This window comes from Euprymna scolopes, chromosome 1, assembly GCF_053919585.1.
Source record: "Euprymna scolopes isolate OS-2025 chromosome 1, ASM5391958v1, whole genome shotgun sequence".
Classification (NCBI taxonomy): domain Eukaryota; kingdom Metazoa; phylum Mollusca; class Cephalopoda; order Sepiida; family Sepiolidae; genus Euprymna; species Euprymna scolopes.
In genome coordinates, this window is record NC_136482.1 from 100562646 (window position 1) to 100584951 (window position 22306).

General features: G+C 29.3%; 1 protein-coding gene across 5 annotated transcripts in view; it reads right to left on the bottom strand.

The window, feature by feature from the left end:
* LOC145259833 (RNA-binding protein 39-like) overlaps window positions 1-22306 on the bottom strand; it is a 138856-nt gene that overhangs the window by 24056 nt on the left and 92494 nt on the right. For all 5 annotated transcript variants that reach the window (XM_080117701.1, XM_080117871.1, XM_080117999.1 and 2 more), the window contains exon 4: window positions 19265-19324. In XM_080117701.1, the coding sequence (XP_079973827.1) occupies window positions 19265-19324 (60 nt within the window). The remainder of the gene's footprint in view (window positions 1-19264; window positions 19325-22306) is intronic.

The window sequence follows — 22306 nt, forward strand, 5'->3', positions numbered from 1 at the left end:
TTTGTAAAAGATAAGTTGAAAATGTGTCATTTTTTCTCTTTCCAGTTCCACTGAGCACTTATACTTCTCTAACATTTTATTAAGTCTTTATTCAAACCTGTTTAATGAAGTATAAAGTTTATGACAACCACCTCCTACCAAAATGGTAACCATCATCAGGAGAAACCCAAATTATATTAGAGATTGAATTATCACAAAACAAATTGTATTTATTATTCCTTTTTGAGAATATCATGTGAATCAGTATTCTTATTTCCACTTTTGATAAACCCCCCCTATCATACACACAGTTCAGCAATAATCTAATTTGATAGTATATATATATATATATATATATACTACTGTGTGTGTGTGTGTGTGTCTGTGTACATTTTCCAATGCAATAACTGTCAATTTTCAGTCTACAGACTCAAAATTTGATATATACAGGGTACTGAGAGTTGGGAAAATCTTTGTAATCTGTTTTCAGCCAGAAATTTGGCTGTTCAGGGATCAAAGTTCAACGATTTGACCTTTGAGAACTCTACCAAACTCCTCTGCCAATTTTGGGTCTTAACACTTGAAATTTTAGATATAGGTTCCTTGGACATGGATCTAACTTAATAACTTGATTTGAGCCCAAAACAATAAATGTTAAGGGGTCAAATTAAAAAAAAAAAAAAAAATGACTTTTTTTTTTTTTGCTCAACAAACACCTCCAAACACCTGGACAACACTGGGCTGAAATGCTAGTGTGTGTGTGTATATATATATATTGAAATTAAGTATTTACAAAATGTTCATTTACTCTACTTGATGCTTACATTAATCTTTAATCTACACAGTTGATGGTTGATGTATTATTTGATCGAAAACTAACAAATACTAAAGAAATGAATAAATATATTAAGAAATTAAAAAAACAAAAAAAAAAAAAAAAAACATGTGGGCCTTGGCACTTCTACACTTTCATAAAAACTAGAGCTTAATCCTGTTACAGTATCACCGTCATTTTGCAATAAGGCAAGTAAGAAGTTCTCAACCAATAAAAGAGTGAAGTTATTAAACAACATAAAAGATTGTGCAATTATTTTGACTAAAAACATACATTCTCTAAACGAAAATATTTTATATTTCCTCATATGATGATATTCCCATAAAATGTATATAAAAACACCTATTTTTTATGTGTTTGAAAATAAATGCATGCAATTCATAATCAATTAAATGTCCAATTTTTACATAAGCAAATAAAATTATATGCTAATCTAAATAGTACATTTAATCACAACTTTCTCTGTGAATCTAATAAAGACAGGTGAACTTTCCTTTATTTTCATTCATGCTCCTTCAACAAATTTTCATTGCCAGTCTGTTTGCATAGCCATCTCCCTCTTTTCGCTAAGTTAAAGACCGATGCACCTTTCTCTCATTTTTATTATTACCTTAATTTTAATTAAGCCACAGAACCTCCATTGACACTTACAAATAAAAATCTAAAAATAAATTCTGTACTTTCTCTTCTGAATGGAAATTATTTTTTAATCAATTATATTGCGCTTCCTTCCAAGTTTATTCTCTCAATATCATTACTTGGATTTAATATGGATTTAATATTGAAAGCAAGACAAATTTTCAAATGTATTAAAATAATACAAAATATTTAAATAGATAAAAACAACACTTATTTTCTTTCTATTGTCCCAGTAATCTGCATTAATCGCTGTTATGATGATTCATAAATAATAAACAGGTTCTTAAAATTTTGTACCTTCTGATCTTGGCCTAATATATCTTCTTTCGTCACTGATAAGTTTTAGTTTTTAAGATGGGTTTTGGTAAATTTTTAGTTTACCGACCCCTCGGCATTCACCTTTAATTTGTTGACTTTTATCGGTTTCCAGGTACGCTGAGAACGAATGTCGCATTTATCTTTTGCGCAAACATGCAGTTATTCATATTTGAAGACATTCATTATCTAATGTAATCCTTATCATTTTTAATGGCGGCCATCTTGTTTTCCAATAACAAAAAAAAAAACGCCAAAAGAAGCTAAATATGTCACATGTAACTGGAATCCCATCGCCTCCCCACCACCGGTGTTGACGCAAAAAAAGGTAAAGTTTATTGGAGTGGAAAGAGGTTAATTCCAAGAAATCTTGAGCGAAAGGAAAGAACGCAAAGAAAAGACCACAAATTAAAAACAGTATTTAGAGTAATATTTATTAAAATAAATTAAAAAGATAAATATTACCTTTCGTTACAACAGAACACCGACCACAAATTTTTTTTTTTTTAAAGGGATATTTGATGTTGCTGGCCACAAATCTGATAATCAAATCCGTCGCAAATTTACGGTTTGCATGATATTAATCCCCTTTAATTGATAAAAAAAAAATTAAGTTTTCATAAGCGGTTTACAAAAGCATATTTTATGTTTTTCGTTCTTTTTTTTTGGGGGGGGGGGGGTTCAATTATAGAACTTGTGTAGCTTTAACAGGTGCTCCTGCAGTTTAATTAACTGTTTTTCCATGTAAGGGCAGGGCTGGTGTGTTGTGGCAATTAAACTGCAGAAGCACCTGTTAAAACTACACGTTCTATAATTGAATACCCCCCCCCCCAAAAAAAAGAACGAAAAACATAAAATACGCTTTTGTAAACCGCTCGTGAAAACTTACTGACAACAATATTTTTACTCTTAAATGAGGTGAAAACTTTATTTTATGAAAAATATTTGTCATTTAAAATGTCCACTATGTATTCATGCACCTTGTGAAACATCAAGTGACTATGCGCATGCACACATTTTAGTAAGAAAGTGAAAAAAATTAATCTTATTAAGAAAGTGAAAAAAAGATTGTACGTTTCGATATCAGGAAGTGGAAAAATATCCGAAAGGGTTGGGGTCATTTTGGCCTTGAAGCCGCAAAATGTTTTGGGGGCCATGTTTTGGCTTTTTTCCTAAATGGGAAACATGATGGCCGCCAGCAAAAACAATAGTGATTACGTTGGATACTAAATGTCTTCATATATGGATAACTGCGTGTTTGCGCAAAAAATAAATCCGATATTCGTTCTCAGCGTACTCGAAAATCTATAAAAGTTGACAAATTAAAGGTGAATGTCGAGGGGTCGGTAAACAAAAAAAAATACTGAGTTTTTTTTTTTAAATGTTTTTCTTTTCTAAACAAAGTTCTAAGTTTTTTTTTGTTTTTTGTTTTTTAAATAGACACATAGTATATTATCATTTTTTTCCTTTCTTTCACTGTCAGAACCCCTCAAGGCAATAAACTGACTCCAACTTAGACTCAAGAGACTGGTAGTAAAAATAGTATTACTATGAAAATAAGAGAATAATTTGCCATGTTTGACAATAAAGTTCTGAGAATGCAACAATATCTTGAGAAATGTATAGTTTTTGTTAGACATTCATTAATTTTTTTTTTAATTCTTTCTATACAAGCAATTCAAGAAACATTAAAATGAATCCAATAACTAGAAAATATTGAAGATGAACAGAAGTTTAAAAAAAAAAAAAAATCAAAAAAAATCAAGATTCTCAGATGAACTTATCAGCAAGCATTTATAAGACAAATTTTTATGAGAAAATTCTTTTTATTGGAATACCTCCCCTCAAAAAAAAAGTATGTACATACCCATGATGGAACAAAGATGTCATATTCTAAAAATCACATAAATTGATTATATTCTTTTTATATAGAAAATGTTTTTACAATTTTTAGCAATTTTAATATGAAATTGTAGCCATTACAAGGCTGATTTTGATCTCAATAGCTCGAATTTAGTTGTCTCCATTTATAAAATATGGCAGATCAATCAAAATGTCTGGCTTTGTCACAAAATTTGATTTTCTTAGAAGAAAAAAAATAAACTTTATTTTTGGAATATGGCATCTTCATTTCGTGAAAGGTACATATGTCAGTTTATTTATTTGTTTTATATTTTTGCCTTGAAAATAGGTTTAATTCTAGATAAAGCACCAAGAATTTTTGCAGAGAAGGAAGCATCATAAAGTGGACATGTTTTTAGGACTTATTCATCTGATTTAAGGGCAATGAATGGTGTGATGGATCAAAATATTCCAGCAGTTTACTTCAGTATAAGTTACAGTTTGTGAGGAGAATGAAATCTTTCAAATAAGAATGAGCTAAAGCACATAGCAAAAGCAACTTGTGAATATTTAGTTCTTCATTATGTAAATGTGTTTCCAGTGGATGTTCTGATGGCAAGAACCAAAGTGTCATTTTAGGGCGAAAGGTTGGATACATCATAAACTAATGATTTGACATGTGCAAAAGGAAGGAGTTTAAATTACAACAAAAATGGATATCCTTAAGATGTGGTCATCAAAGAAGGGGGGGGGGTCTAATGAGGATTTGCAACTAATTATGATATGAGATTAATGTATAACCCCCACCCCTCCTTAGCATTTATAAATTTTATATTAAAATTACACTTCGAACATAAATTTGAAATAAATGGAAGCATTGAATATATTTTAAAATTCAACATTTTGCAAGCGGAAATATGTGATACTTATTTTAGGTCATTTTTTAAAAAGAAACAAATTTCTTAGAAATTAAATCAAGTTTGTTACTCTTGTAATAATAATCAATCCAGAAAATTCAAGCACCAGAAGGAAATTAAAAAAAAAAAATCCTGCAGAAATGAGTTTCTAACATTCATGCAGACATTTACCTAAGGTGAATCACATAAAAATTAAATTGATACAAGTAATAACGACCCCACAAAAGCGATATAAGAGGAATGAAAAATGCACAATTCATTCTATTCAGTTCGATTAAATTTCTACATAAATCCATTTCTCTGGTGTATATTTAATTACTATGAAAATTTCTTGTATCATCTAACTGATTAACAATTTCAGTTTGTTTTCTCTTTCTGATAAACAATCTTAGTAATAAACACACTTGCATCAGGTACAGAGTTTCGTATGTGCACTTATCAAATGTGAGTGAAACCAGTTGACTGCTGCACTAGGATCCCAACTCTGGAAGATAAAATAATCAAAAGAATGAGTGCTAGAATTGGATGGTTGGATCAGCATGCATTACTTTTAGATAAAAAATAGTCTATCATTTATTGAAATATAAAATTATTTTATGTTTGAGAATTTTTTTTTTTTTTTTTAGATGATGGTTGATAGCTTGCACTATTTGGATTACTATTTTCATCTTTATTCCCAAGGTTTCAACTCAAGTAACATACAACCTTCTCCAGGTGAATCTTCTCCAACTTAGAAACTTTTATAGCAGACTTAATTCCCAAGTTAGACATAAAAATTCCCAAGTTTGAAAAAGAAGATCAGAGATTACATTGGTTTGAAAATAAAAATCCAGATGAGAATAGTAATCCAAATTATCATTTTAGTTGTACTAAAATTGTGATTTTATCAGAAAATCAAAATGCATGCAAATATCAGAGGGAATATATTATTCTTAGTTTTTATTTCCCCAATTAATTTTGGCATTTAGAATTATTTTTAGATCTATATTAATGAATGTAATTTATTTACAAAATAAATGCTTTCATTTAATTTTGAACTTATTTTGTGCAATAAATAAAATAAAACAAAAAACTGCAAAGCTTTTGAAGCAAAATTTAAATTCTTGAGAGAAAGAGAAGAGAATATTTTTTAGGATTAGTAAAGCTTTCAACATACCTAACATACACACGAAATTTTCATTTTACAAATTTTATGGATTGCATACATTTTTTAAAAATCTAATTTCATATATATTCTTTTATTACTTGACAAATGTTAAATTTGAGCAAGATCTCATAATGGTTTCCCCATGATTGCAGTAATCCAATGATTACAAAAATCTTACAAAGCAATATGGCTTTATATAACTCCACAAATCTTAATATTAAATATCTAAACAACTCTTTAAAAGAGGCGACCCCCACCCTATTCTCTACAATTCTATTCTCTTGATTTTATAATTTTGTAAGGAAATTAATAAAAAGTGAATTGTTTCTGCATATTCAACCAAGACATATCCTAAAGTTCAATTAATTGTACAAGATAATCACACTATTGAAATAGTCTTCCTACAAACCATTCTACAATGACTGTATTTAAGCAATACAGCATTTCTTCTGTACCTGCTGTTAAAATCGTAATTAGCATCACCAACTTCAATCAAGTGTTCTTTGGAAAAATAGAAGTTCTAAAATTGTAATGATTCTATATAACATTTCACAATGAGCAAAAACAACTTTTGAAAGCTGATATCCAATCATATAAAACAATCTGTGAAGAGGATTCACCTATTCAACGAATTGATCTTACAAAAGAACTTCCCATACTACCTCAAACAAAAGCTGTTATATTTCCCAAAGAAATTTGCTTTTAATTTTAAACATTTGGATATATTGTTCTATTCTGATATTAATACTGGAGCTATTTCGTACATTAAAATAAATTAATGTGCAAGAAATAATGCTTACCAAAATAAATATCAAATTTGCATGATTTTAATAATTATCATGCATTATATTTTTCTACAGTTTTCTGCAGAAAATATGTTAATACTAATATCTGTACAAATTATCAGGCCATAGTGAAAATAAAATAAAAGCCTTCAAAAAGAATATTAGTTATAAAATAAATTAAATAGTATGGAACACATTCCCAATCCATAAAATTAAAAATAATTTTCACAAGCAAAAATAGTTCATAAAAGCTAATCTATAGCAAATGTAAACATGAACCATAAATATTTGATTTAGATGATAAAAATTAACAGTATATAATCTTTATTACTTTATTTTTTAACTTGATAAATATCAAAACAGAAATTAATCTACTTAAATATATTGATATAAACTGATGGGGAGGATAAAAAAATATGAAAATATGGGGAGGATTAAAAGAAATTTTATTTGGTTCATACTAAAATGGGATGGTTTAATTTTGTCAGTGTTATATGTAACAGTGTAGTGTAAATTTTGTCAGTGTCAATTATATTTAAACCTTTTTAAACTAAATAATCAAAGGAATAAAATCTCAAGTCCTTTGATAAACAGTATAAAGAAAATGATGAGAATAAAATCCTCACACTCAAAAAGAAATTTTAAATGAGAAATTGTATTGAAACAAAACCAAACAAAACATCTTCAGTATTAATGCAAATAAGTTACTGGTCATATTTGTTCTTGTTTTTTTTTTTGTTTTTTTTTTTAAGCTTGGGTATAGAAATAGAAAATAAGGACTTTGTATAAAATATTTTTAAATACTTAACAAATTTATATGCTGGCTATGCAACTGCTTCCAGGTATACTTTAGGTTGATTGAGAAATAATGAGAAAATATTAAAAAAAAAAAACACTAGCTGTAACATTTTTAGTGACCTAATTAAAATTTAGAGACATATTCTATCAGTGACACCCCAGTTATTGGTATGCTATTCATTTCATTCTGTTAATATTCAAATGCAAAAATGGGAAAATGAAATGAAAAAAAATTGAAAATAAAAAAAAAAGGGGGGGAAAAATTGGGAAGAGCAAGGGCAAATAGAAAGGCATAAGTAAAATTAAAGAGAAACTGAATTAAACATTTATTGAACGACATTGCTTTTATATAAAAGATTTTCAATATTAATGAACTAATATCAAACAAAAAAACTAAAAAAATGTGTCTCAAAATGAAAATAAGTTAAACACTAGATTACATCAGAATTTAAACTCAAATATAATTAAAATACTGAAGAGACTTAAAACTGAATATTAGAATTCAGAAAAATCTAAATCTTTTAAATAACTTAAAAAAAGTACTTAAAAATATACAGCTAAGCATATAGTAAATAAGAGAAATCATTTATTCGATTTGAAGTAATTTTTATAGAAAATTTACAAGGATTGAATTTATCAATATCAGTTCATAATATGATTTTACATATAAAAGCAGGCAAATGTCATTCAATAAATCTACATTAACATACATGGCTTCAGTTCCCCTTTAACAAATATGTGATTTATGTCTGCATGTATGTGTGTATATTTTTTTCATTGAAGAATAGCATTCAGTTCTACAGTAATGTTCCAGACAGCCAGGGTGAGCGGTATTTATTCTCGTACCTTCGCTATATGTTTTGCTGGCATGAGCTAAGCATGTCACAGATGAAACTCTGCAATGAAAAAAACAAATCACTATATCAAGTAATCATATTCATGAGAGTTCTAAAAACACTCAACAGAACTGAATACATGACTTATAAAAGTCAAGTTTCTTTTATTATATTTAATATAGTTCCTTAAGTTAGAAAAATAGTGAGACGGATTAATTTCATCCTACCCGGTTAAAACAATTCGTCTTAAATATATTCTACATATTATTAAAAGGAACACAGCAATCTATAATACTCATATCCCAAATCAAGTAAATAAGTAATATTGCATATAATATAAACTAATACCTGTTGGAATACTCTTGATAACATTTTCTGATAAGATATATTCTTGTCGATATTAATCTCACCTATTCTATTTAGTCAACATGGTTTCAAGATAAAACTATTCAACAGAAATTTTCTTCACTATATAACCCAGATTTGAAAAATGAGCAATAAAAAACAAGTAATAAATTGGAGGAAATGTTTTGAAAGTATTATTTATCCATTTTAGTATTAGGTTGAGAAGAAAGTTCTTGTGGAATTTTTAATTTTGATTCCAAATGACGTATTTTCAAATAAATTTTTGTAATAATACCCTTACTTTATATATCATTTTAAAGACCATTTTTCGCTTTATCTAATCGTTTAAATTAGAATAATTTTAAAACAATTATGTCTTCTTTTTAGAACGTTGAATACAAGATGGAAAAGAAAAGCAAATTCGCACAAATTTCTTATTTCAATTCAAACTAGGCCAAAAAGCTGTTGAAACAGTTCACGATATCAACAAAGCGTTTGGCCCAAGAACCACTACTGAATGTACAACATAATGGTGGTTTAAGAAATTTTGTGGCAGCGATGAGAGTTTTGAAGATGATGAGGGTAATGGTTGGCTATCGGATGTTGACAATGATCATTTAAGAGCTTTAGTCAAAGCCAATCCATGCACAACTGTTGGAGTACTTGCTTCTGAATTAGACGTAACATATACAATGATTTCAAACCACTTGGGAGAGATTGGAAAGACAAAAAACTTAATAGGTGCCTCATGAATTGAACGACAAGCAAAAGAAACGCCCTTATGAAGTATCATCTTTCCTTTTACGCAACAAAAAGGGCCTCATTTCTTGACCGGGTTGCGACTTGTGATGAAAAGTGGGTTCTTTACAACAACCAGCTCAGTGGTTAGATGCTGACGAAGCTCCACAACACTTCCTGAAGCCAGAGTTGCACCAAAAGAAGCTCATACTGATCTCCTCCATTACAGTTTTTTGAATACAGGAGAAACCATTACAGTATTGAAGTACCATCAACAAATGGATGAAATACATCAGAAACTTTAACACTCAGCATTAGTCAGCAAAAAAAGCTCAATTCTCCTTTACAACAATGCCCAACCGCACGTTACTAAACCGACCCTGCAGAAATTAAATGAATCAGGCTGTGAAACTGCCTCATCTGCCATACTCTCCGAACCTCTCACTTAACAATTACCACTTTTTCAAGCATCTCAACAACTTGCTGCATGAAAAATTCTTTAAAAACCTAAGAGATATCAAAAACGTCTTCAGTGACTTCATCGCCATCAGAATGCAAAATGTTTTACATTACTGGCATAAACACACTTGTTTTGCATTAGCAAAAGTGTGCTGATTCTGATGATGCTTATTTTGATCAGTAAATTTTTGTTTGAACAAAGATATGTTCATCTGAATTTAAAAGTTAAAAACCACAAGAACTTTGTCAACATGATAACACAATGTTATGAAATCATTAAGGAGGCTTAATCAAATATGCCTCTTCAAATAACAGTATATTCTTTCCACAGAAATAATAAACTATGTTTAAATAGAAAAATGTTGCATCATATTAAACGGCATAGGTTGAAACCAATTCAAATTCTGTAAGTAAAAAAAAGACTAAAAAAAGTCACTTTTTCTAACTTAATGATCATGCCTATATTTTTTTAATACTGAAGGAATTCAAACCTATCATTTTAAAATGGTCACTAAAATTTAAATAGTTCTATTGTGTCAAACTTAAGAATTATTCGCCCTAAAAGATTACAATAAAAACTTTTAAATGTATCGGCAATTCTTTTGTGGATTTCCTATACAAGAAAAAAAATGCATTTATCATTGACAACTAATAATAATTGAAAAAAAAAAAACTTTTATATAGTATATGTATTATCACAACTATTAATACCATTCATCTAAAATTATTAGTAATTCATACAAATTGGTAAATCTCTACTTCAGTCTAGGCATGTTGGTGCCTCTATATTATAATAATGAAAAAATATCGAATTCCAAGTAAAACAAATGGTACCTACATAATTGTCAGGTCACAAATAGTAACATATCCAAAAATTATGGAAAACTATAAGGTAGAAAAATAATTATTAATGAAAAACAGTTTTCAATAAAGTTTAGATGGAGAGTAAAATTTGTCTGACATTTTGAATTACTGGTACTTGTAAGGTTTAATCAAGACATTAAAAAATGAAAATATTGAAAACAGGTTATATTGTACGTATCTGTTTTGGTCTGAAGATCTATAAAAAAAAAAATTTTAAAAAAAATTTAAAAAAAATTTAATTTACTTTAATCGAGTAGTTTTTTTTTTTTTTTTTTGTTTTTTTTTTTACAGCGGAAAAACACATTCTATGAGAGCGTGTTGAAGCCAGCCATTATGGAATTTGTTAAACACGCCACAGGGAGATAACTCCAGTTAAAGCGCAAACACTACCTCTCCATCTTTAATACTAGTTTTTCTTTCTAAAAATCGGACCTTTTGCTCGGTATCATAAATTGTTTTTTTTTTTTTTTTTTTGCTGTAAAAAACTACTTGATGAAATTAAGTGAAATTTTTTTCCGGAGAACTTCGTTCTATAACGGATACATGCAATATAACCTTTTTTCGATAATTTCATTTTTTTAATATTTTGATTAAACTGTACAAGTACCGAATTACTTTTATTACACAACATTACTTATCTCCCCTGTCAAAGTTTCTCTTTTTAGTAAGCGTAATACAGTGACTTTGCAAATTTCTTTTTTCATTATAATTATTTTTCTACCTCATCATTTTTCATAATTTTTGGATATATTGCTATTTGAGACCCGGCAATTACATAGATGCCATTTGTTTCACTTGAAATTCAATATTTATTTCGTTATTATAATATAGAAGCGCCGGCATGTTTACTTTGGCCAAAGACTGATTATAGATGTAATGAAAAGTAACAAATTATGGTAAAAGAAATTTAAAAAAAAAAAAAAAAAAAAAAAACTAAAACAATAAATTAAGATAAAGTTACTTGTATCATATCCTATTATATAAAGTTTGGAAGTAACAAATGAAAACAGTAATACTAAAAATTCTATAAGATTTTAAGGCAACAATTATAAAAATTGCCACATTCTAGAAAAAAATTTTCTTCACTACACGATGATAGAAAAGATGAAGTGTAATATCAGGACAACTATTTTGCTTCTAAAAGCCAAGGAAGTCGATCAAAACTGAACCATTGTAAAATGTTCATATAGTGGTCTCAATAAACAGGAAATTTGGCATCACATATCTTTAATACTATGTTAGCAAACAATTTTTTTAAAAGGTCAACAAAAAGATATCAAGAATTCCAAGGAGAATAAAAACTTTACATAAATCTGATAATACTAAGCAAGTACAGCCAGAAGAAGTTTCTTTTAACAATGCTTTTGAATCATAGTACAATAAGGCAGATGGTATTTCAATAACATTAGAAATATTTTGAGAGGCAAAAATCATTTGGATCATTTTTTTTTATAAAACTTTTTTTCATTAAGATCAAACATCATGAAAGTGAAATTTTTGCTTGTAGAAATTGTTGAAGTAAATTGAATTTTAGAAAAATCAAAAGTAATAGTTCAATTTTTCTAGTAAATATATGCGAAACAGTTGGATGTGTACATCTGAGAAGTCAAAAACAAAATTGATGGAGCCAAAATATTTGAACTGGTTGACCTCTTCAAGAGTTTTCCATATTGAGAACCAGTTGTTTTTCATTTGTAAGATCTGTCAGTAACTTTGTCTTCCAGAATGAATGTCAAAGAAGCAAGACTCCTGACTATACATACAGACTTTATTGCAGGTGGAGAGATAATAGGTCTTGATTAGGTCAAGCATGCCATCAACAATGCATGACCTTCCAAAGGGCTCCACCAACAGTCAAATGCAATGGTGAAGTCAATAAAGCAGGCTTTTGCTGGTAGTTCCAGCAATGCTCAAGTATTTTTTGGCGAGTTAAAATCTGGTCAGTACATACTCAACCTGAGTGAAATCTGCATTGATTTGGCCTTGCCTGTATGTCTGTTTTTGAAACTGCTTGAACAGGACGGTAGCAAAGATTTTTGCACCGATATTAAAAAGGCTGATACTACCATAACAGCATTAATCACCTTTATGTACACACACACAAACACACAGAGATATATATATATATATATATATATATATATATATATATATATATATATAGAGAGAGAGAGAGAGTTAAGCAAATTAAAATATTGATAAAATGAACTTAAAATTAATATTTTTCAAAAGGGCTCAACACAAAGAACTTTATAAATAAACTATATAAACATTAAAACTGCATACAAAAATTTGCTTCCTTGCTAAAACACATCAAGCTTCAATGAAATCCGATGTATGCTTATCACAGAAATGTAAAGTAATTTGCATAGACTTATGTTTTTTTCTTTTTCAAGGGAGTCACCATCTATTAAGGCTCAAAGGCCACTCGAGGATAAAATGAATGTTCGGTAGTAGTGTAGTAATCATTAATGTTAGATTAGATTGGGTAGAATTTAGATTACTTTAAGAGGATGGCTCAACAAGAACTTGTTTACATTAGACTTGAAGGATACCATCTTGTAATCATCGGAGAAGCAGGCCTATGAAAGTGTTCCACAGGTGGATAGTTCTAGGAGAGAAGCTTTCTTCATGAAAATAGAGCAGATACAGGCTCGCAGCATCTCTCCTGTGGGAAAGAGGTTGCAAGGAAGTTTCGAAGCCAGTTTTGAACTCTATCAAGGCAAGATAGAGTGCACCAAGCAGCTCCTTCCCAAACGTGGCAACAATACTCCATTTTAGGAGATACTTGGCTCCCATACAGCAGTGAGATACCTGCTGAAGTGGTAGAATGATCCATTTTTCCAGCAATCTTGGCAACAGGTTTGATATGTGTTCCATTTTAGATCATGAGTGAAAGCCAGTTCCAGAAGCTTGTCAAGATATGGTGCTTCCACAAGATGAGAGCCATTCATTTTTCTAATAGTTGTATTTCCAGAACAGATATTTCGATATGGTATACTATCTTATTGTTTGCGTGTTTGTGCCTGCCGCCCCAGATTGCTGCACGGTCGTTCTGGGACCAAATGAGGGATTTTTATTAAAGCATTTTGGTTTATGGCACCACTTTTAGCCTGTAAATGCATTCCTTGTTTGTGTAATCTTTTTTAGTTTGTAGAATAGGGATGGGTATGTTCTATTTTTAGATTTTCTATTATGGTTCAATTGTTTTTCTATTTGTATGGAGCAGAAAAGTTTTTCTAGGTTGTTTACTTGAAAGAACCGGGATCTTATTTTGAAGTCTCTGCATATGTTTGTGGTATGATATATATAAAAGGGGAGGGGATCTTCTCTTTTTAAGAGGTGAGAGTGGGTCATGAAGATGTGACCAATATGTAATCTGGCTAGGATTACTTTATCCTTTCTATATCTCAGTTGCCATTCTTTGATGGCAGGGGATATATGGTGGAATTTGTTATTAGGACAATTGATCTATGCTTCTTGCCATTTAATGAAAATGCATTTGTTAATGGTTTGTTAAAAATATGTGTATGGACCTTCATATCAGATTATTTCATTTTAATGGCTTCTTTAGCTGTTGAGTCAGCTTTTTCATTTCCCTTGATGCTCATGTGGTGAGGTATCCAACAAAAAATAGTTCATACTAACATAATATTGTTATTTTATTTAGCAGTCTGTTTTATAAGGGAGTTGCTTATATCTTGATTTTTATTGATAAAAGTGTGAATTTGGAATCTGAGAAAATAAGTTTTTTGTTTTTTTAATTTATTTTTTGAGCTTATATCTACGGTTAAATCAATTGCTGCAACTGCTGCACAATAAATAAATGCTTTGTTGGGTAGGCGTTTTGAGGATTTGATTTTGTTCTGGATGGCAGCACATCCTACGCAGTCATCTATTTTGGCCCATCCATATAAATGTGTAGATGTTCTGGGTAATTTTTTTTGGATAAGGGAGGACTTCTTCCTGGTTTATTATAATCTTGGGATAGTTTGTTAGTTCAAATAGTACAGTTGGCCGAGTTAGAACTCAAAGGGAAATTTCCGAGGGAGTATTATGTTGGGTTAGAAAGGGTTTATTTAGGCTTCATTCAGTGATAAGTTTTCCTATATATTGCGTGTGTATGGGTATTGTGGAAACATAACGGGATTAATGCTATAATATTAGAAGTACCAAACATAATTAAAGCATTTGGAATATTTTATAGAGAAATCTATACTATGTTTGTATAGAGTAAACTAATTAACTAAAGATTACCGTTTTTAAACATAACTACTATGTATGACAGTAGCCAATGTGCATTATATTTGGTTTAATTTTATGCAAGGGGGTAAAAGAGCCCCCCCCCCCCGAAAATAACTGTACCTATGACTAGAAAAAAAACTACTAGTCTGAATATAAATAAACATAAGAGTGCAATAAGTTATGTTTGCTCTATTTTTGAACAGCAGATCTCTATGAAAAATAAATGTAATCATAAAGGTTACACCTAAATCCTTACTATATTGTTGCATGCGACATTACACATACAAACAAGTCAATAGAGATTAACCCTGCTAGTAAATTTACAATATCTGAATTAAATGCTTAAAACAAAAAAAAAATTATGTTTTATTAAAACTTCTGTAAATTTTTAATATTTATTAATTTGTCACATGAATAAATAAAAAGTATTTTTGTTTTTATCTGTGACTCTTCAGTTTTTTTATTTTGATTGTAAAATGGCAGAGAAATCCAAAGTTAACTTGAATTAATATTGATGAGAACATATACAGAAATTTGAACTTTAATAAATTCACTGGCAAATGCATCTTCAATTTTTTTTTTTTTTTTATTAAAAGATGATTAAGCATTAAATTTAATAAAAAAAATATATTTTATGTTTTCATAAAAAATATATTTGTTTTTATTTGCTTTCAATTAATCCTTTTCTAGTAATTAAACGAGGATTACAGAATAATCTCTTCTTTCTGCAATAAAAAAAAATGTGTTTGTCTAAAAGCAGAATAATTTTTTTTTTGTCTTAGGGGTTATGTGAATTTGTCATTAAAAATTACTTCAATTTTACTGTTTTAAACTGAAATATTTTCATCCGTCTTTAAGAACTATAGTAAAAAAATGTTTTTATATTAATGATTATTAACTTATGCATAACAACAGTTGGCAGGAATGTAGGAAAATGCTGAAAATAAGGCAAATATCACCTACCTCAATGATATTCATATTAAGTTTTGTAAAAATGCATTTGTTAATTTTTAAGTTTTTTTTTTTTTAATTACAATTTAAATGGCTCCAAATCTCAGAGTCACAAAGTAATACATTCTTTTTCTTAATAAAAGATTAAATTGATTTGAAATGCATTCTTGTAGATTTAATTACATGAGTAATTTATTGCTTTTAAATAGAATTTTTTAAGTTTGAGTACCTTATATGCTATTGCATTTTTTTTTATCTCCAATAAATAGTAGCTTGATAGTAAACAAATTTTTATGTCACATAGAAGTGAAAACAAGACAAAAAAAATTCTCACACAATTTCATTAAAGATAATGCTGCTTTCAGTATGCTTTTACTACTTCATGTTTCTTGATGAGAAAGATTTTTAAATTTTCTTTCAACACAAATGTAGTAATCATTGCAATTTAAATGAATCGTTCTTTCACCAATAGTTTATCTCATGTTTTTTTTTCATATGCGAGTGAAAGGATCACCGAGTGTTCTAGTATAACAGACAAAAAAATTTAATACTTCTAGATTAAAAAACGACTTTCTAAAATGGCATCATTTTTACAAATTAATGCATGCATTTTTTTTATTTATTACATTTATACAAAAGCAAAAAGATAAACACAGTCAGCCAAAAAAATCTTAAAACTCTTTGCAGACAAAAAATATTCAAATTTTCACCAAGAATCATAAGAGTGAAAAATAAAAAACGACTTTAAATATAGGATAACAACTATTTACATTTCAGAATTTTTGAGAGCAGGATGGATTCTTCGCAGTACTACTCTCATCTTGCCCCACCCCCCACCATTTTTACCAATGTTACATACAGCTGCATCTTTTTGAACTTTATGAATCTTTGTATTTGGATTAATCTGACAATGTTTCTCATTTTAGTGTTACCCACACAATGTTTCAGTTCGACTCTCTTTAGGTGTAAAAGTCAGCATGTTTTGTTTTTTTTTTAGTAAGAATGAGAGGGGGGCTCTGCACTCTAAAGTTTTGAATTTTTGGATCTAATCAAAATTAAGTTTACACAAATTATAAAGATAATTAAATTATCAGGAAACACTAGGGGGTATTATTTTTAACTTATGATTAAAATTTTTAATAAAACCTATAAACCAATTGTAAATTCTTAGAAACACAGCATTCAGTAATAAGTGCTGGTTTTAGTATATTTAATCATGTGTGCATTTTGTGTTATTAGTTTATTTTAACAAGATGTATTTAAAATTTTTATGATATCAATATGACTGATAGGAGATAAACAGGGGGGGGGGAAGAAAAAAGAGAAGGAGGAGGAAAAAAATTGAAGTTTGTTTATATGTAAAAAAAGAAGAGGGCTACCTGTGATTATTAGGATATTAGGAATCTTTGTGTAAAACTAGGAGAACCAATACTGAATTTTCAAGTTAACTTTTTATTTAATCCACAGAGGTAGATTGTTTTTATTCTGTCAGCTATAAGAGAGTAGAAGTGTTAAATAATGAACCCTTATAAGGTGTTCAAAAGGTCACTGAAGGGTGTAAAATCTGTCATTTTACCATTAATGATTATTTTTTTTTCTCTATTTCAGATATTTTATATATATATATATATACTTTTTAAATTAATTATGGATACATATAGCATTGAACAACATATGCAAGTTGTGACATTGTTTTACCAAAATCAGGGGTCAATTTGTCGACAACATTATCTCTCACTATATGGCAATGTCAAATGGCCACCACGTTCTCCAGACTTGACCAGACACGACTTTTTCTTGTGGGGATATCTTAAAGAAAGAGTCTATGTTAACAAACCCCAAACCCTGAAAGAATTGAAGGAAAGATCAGGAACGAAATCAGGGAGTTAAATTGTAATCCAGAGATCTGCAATCTGTCATCAATAATGTTTTGGAAAGAGCACAAATATGTGAAGCTGAAAATGGGCAATGTTTAAGACATTTTTCTTAAAGATTTTGAATTTTTTTTTTTAAATAAAATTTCCTAATATCTTAGATAGTGTTAAAATTACAGAAAGATTAAAAATAAAGCATCTGTTCAAGTTCAAAACTCTTCAGTGATTTTTTGGACAGCCTGTACAAGTGATAATGACTAAAAATAATTTGTTTTTTAAATTACTTAAACTTGTATCCAATCATGGCTGAATGGACAATTTCAATTCAATAAATTTCATACTAAATAAAACTGGCTTCAGTTATTGTGCAGGGTTATACAAAAGAGGATACAGTGGCCTAGCACTCCTCCAATTTCACCTAAAATTACTGCATTGTTGGCGCAGAAAGAGAGACCATCCCACCCACTCCCAAAACAGGGTTAAATTGAAATTAACACTGAAACACTTTTACAACAATTTAACCCATAGATTAAATAAAAGTAAAGAATTCAGTTTGTCCCAAAATTCAAAGATTTCAAAGTTTTAAAAATAAAATGCAACTAAAAGTAAAAAATTACATTGGCTAAAACATAACAACCAAGCTGAACAATTAAAATAATCCAAATAACTAACAGCAACAAAAGGTTGCTTCAAATAAAATCAAGTGATATGTTCCATATAAGTGCTGGGGGGGGGTATAGCCATGTAATTTTTATTTAAAATATATTAACTTTATGAAAATAAGAAACAAAAGAAATTTTTAATAAATAAAAATTATCATAATCCTTTAAATCTTTGCACATTTAATTTACTACTGATTTTTAACAATACTAGCAAAATGTGTCTTTCGAATGCATAATTTTGGATAATATTAATAAAAAGGAAAAAAATACTAATACATATTCATTCTTGTAACTAAACATTTTTACAACTTTTAGAGAAAATCTCAATCAAATGAATATTTTAACAAAAATGTGTCTGATATGTTTATAAAGGAAATATTGGTGACCTATTATGTATATAACAGTTTGTAACTTCTTGAGGTCATAGAAACCTAAAGATATTTATTGCATTCAATTTCTTCTTTTATACTATAATAGAACTTGTGTATTTGCAATCAATGGTATATTATTTAAAAGAAACAAACATTATGAACTAAATATTTAACACAGTGTTATTTTACATAATATGTAGAGTTTTCATTAGAAACAATGAATAGAAAATCTCCATTATAGTAAAGATTCAGTAAGAACAATATATTTTATTATTTTTTTAAGCACAGTATAAATCATGTCACAAAAGTTTGTCATTTTAGAACAACAATCGAGCAGTTTTCTTAAAGAAAAAAAAATCAAGTTCTATAAAAAATATCTTAAATATTGTAAAATTTAATATTTCTGATTAACATTAAAAGTAAATAGTTCAGAAATATATATTCTATCGTAAAATAAATTTGTACTTATTTAAGAAATTTAAATTAAAATGCTTTAAGTCTGATAAATAAATTTAAAAGATTTTTTTAGTAGAAGTTTACACCTTTAACATATTGTGCTGCTGCAAACAAAAAGCTTTCTTTTTTATTTAATTCTGAAAAAAAGAAAAACAATCTAAAACGGTGAATATGAAACAAAATAAAATACAAAGAAACAAACTTACCTCCTGTGTTTCACGGGACTGGGGCTACGGCTACGGCTAGAACTTCGGCTCTTTCGACGCCTAAAATGTAAGAATGAAATATAATTAGAAAATTGTCCTGTGTAACATTTGCACACACAATTTTTATCATCTCATACAAATACACACATACACAATAATATAGATGAATATAAACATACTGTTGTATCTGTGTGCATACATGTGTTTATATAAAGAGAGGATATATAGAAAGCATGCACACATTTGATTTTCTTGTTATTTTTTTTTTTTTTTACTATAACGAGTTATATAACTAGTAAGACATGCCAACCAAATATAATTACTTAAACTAAGAAAACATTTACAAATCAGAGTTCAAAAACGTAATAAATATCTGATACCAATACATGTGATTGTTGTAGAAGTAAAGAAATCACTTAATAAAGAGCAAAGTTGAATAGGAGAAATTAAAATAAATGAAAAACAACAAAAAGGATCATATTGGCTTGAATGGTAAAAAGCTAACAAAATAACAACAACAAACAAAAGTGATGAACAATAAATGATGTGCACTAATGTTTTGTGGGTGGAAGAATTTGTGAGTTACAAATCCTCGAGATATTCTAGCCATGCAATATTTCAACACTGTATAAAAAATGACAATAAGTAATGAAATAGAAATAACCAGTTAAATACTCTATGAAAAGAGTCAAATAAAAAGAATAGAAATGAGGCTACCTTCGTTCAAAATAAAATTGACTGTCAAATATTATATTTTTAAATAAGAAGAAACAAAATTTTTATCCAAATTAAATTGGAATAAGTGATTGGATAAAAAAACTGTGTCAAATTGATTAAACAGGGAAGTAAACACTGGAAAATTATCATAAAAACACAATTAGAATCAGTGAGATAAAAATTTATAATCTGAAATTAATGTTATTTTTACGAGAAACTGGTGATAAAATGGTTTCCAAATTTATTTTTAAGATTATCAAATGCAAAATTAGACATGAATTAAGTGTTAAATGTTATCCATATGTTGAGAGTCAAAGTTGGAAACCAACAGTTTCTTGCACAAGTGTTGCATTCCTCCATCTTTTTCTCAAACTCACACTTGATTTTTATCTATTTACATGAATGTGATATATTAAAAAATGTTTTTAAAATCTGGTTGTTTATAATTATATTAAAAAAAAATTATGTATTTTGATGTTACAAAAATTTTGGGGTGTTACAGGTTTGAAAAATGAGAATATTTTAATCTCATGTTTTTAATGATAAATGTTGGATTTGATAATTAGAAAAAAAAATTGAAGTGTACATTTTTGTTACTGGTTTCTATTGTATAGGTGCTATTATTCACAGGTTTACCAACTTTATCTAACTTGGACCTACAAGTTATTAAAGAAAACTGAATTAACATACATTTTATCTTAATTTCTCTTAAAAGAATGTTTGTTTATTCAAACTTAGAAATTGTTTCAAATTTGTATAAATGCTAAGAAAGATGTGGAAACAATGGTATTATTTTAAAATACTCTTCTATAAAAGGTACATTAAAAAAAAAAAAAAAAAACACGTTTTAACATCACCCTGGAAAATCTGATCAGTATGCCCTGTATTTAAGAATTCAGGTGATCGCTCATCCCCCTCTCAGTATAGGCCAATAAGTCTCCTGTGCATCATGAGTAAGTTGCTGGAATCTGTTAAATACAGAAGTAATCAACCATCTCAACAAAAATAACCTTAGTGACACTCAATATGGTTTCCGTTCTGCTAAATCTACAGCAGATGTGCTTACAGTTATATCTCATAGGATTAGCAAATCTCTCGACGGAGGCAACCTTTCTAGTGCAATTGCTCTTGACATATCTAAGGGCTTTGATAGGGTATGGCATAAAGGTTTACTTCACAAGATCTCTAGCTATGGTATAGCTGGAAATGTCTTCTCAATTATTAAATCACTTCTTTCTGATAGGTTCATAAGAGTAGTAGTTGAGGGGCAAAAATCAGAAGCTCACAGTATTAATGCTGGTGTCCCTCAGGGGTCCATCCTAGGCCCAACTCTTTTCCTGATCTACATTAATGATCTTCCAAATCACATCCTTACATCATTTGTAGACATTTATGCTGATGACACTACCATTTATGATAGCACATCTAAGACAGTAAACGACCAAGTTCTCTCTCCTCTGATCTTAAGCACGTGGTACAATGGGGAAAGGAGTGGCTGGTTACTTTTAATGCATCTAAAACTAAGCTTCTCTCTTTACATCATCAACATTCTGATCCACATCTGGCATCAATTGAAATGAATGGCTCTCGTCTTCAGGAGGCGTCAAGTTTTGACAAGCTTCTGGGCTTGACAATTACTCCTGATCTTAAATGGAACACGTATATCAAATCTGTTGCCAGGACCGCTGGAAAAATGGTGGGATCTTTCTATCAATCCAGTAGATATCTCACTGCTGATGCAATTCTCTATCTATATAAGAGCCAGGTACGTCCAAGGATGGAATACTGTTGCCACATCTGGGCAGGAGCTGCTAGAAAGAACTTGTCCTGCCTTGATAGAGTTCAAAATAGACTTCGTAGCCTCGTAGGAGATGTCCTGAGCTTGTCTCTGATGTATCATTATTTTCATGGAAAGTGTTCGATTGAGCTTCAATCTATGGTCCCCCCTCGCCAAACTTTCACAAGAAACACTCGTCTAGCTGAAAACACTATCAATAATTCCCCCCACTTTTTATCTGTGCCTAAACGTAGATTCCATGAACAAAGCTTCTTTCTTAGAACTGCACGCCTGTGGAATTGTCTTCAGTTTTCCTGCTTTCCAGCTGAGTACAATATGGTTGTCTTCAAGTCTAACGTAAATAATTTCTTGATGAGCCGTTCCATATAAGTTAACAAATTTACCGAATTTTCATTACTAACGATTACTATATTTTCCAATTTCTACTGTGCCCTCTTTAACCCTTATCCTTGGGTGGCCTCTTGGCCTTGATAATGTGATTCCGCTGTGTGTGTGTGTGTGTGTGTGTGTGTGTGTGTGTAAAAAAA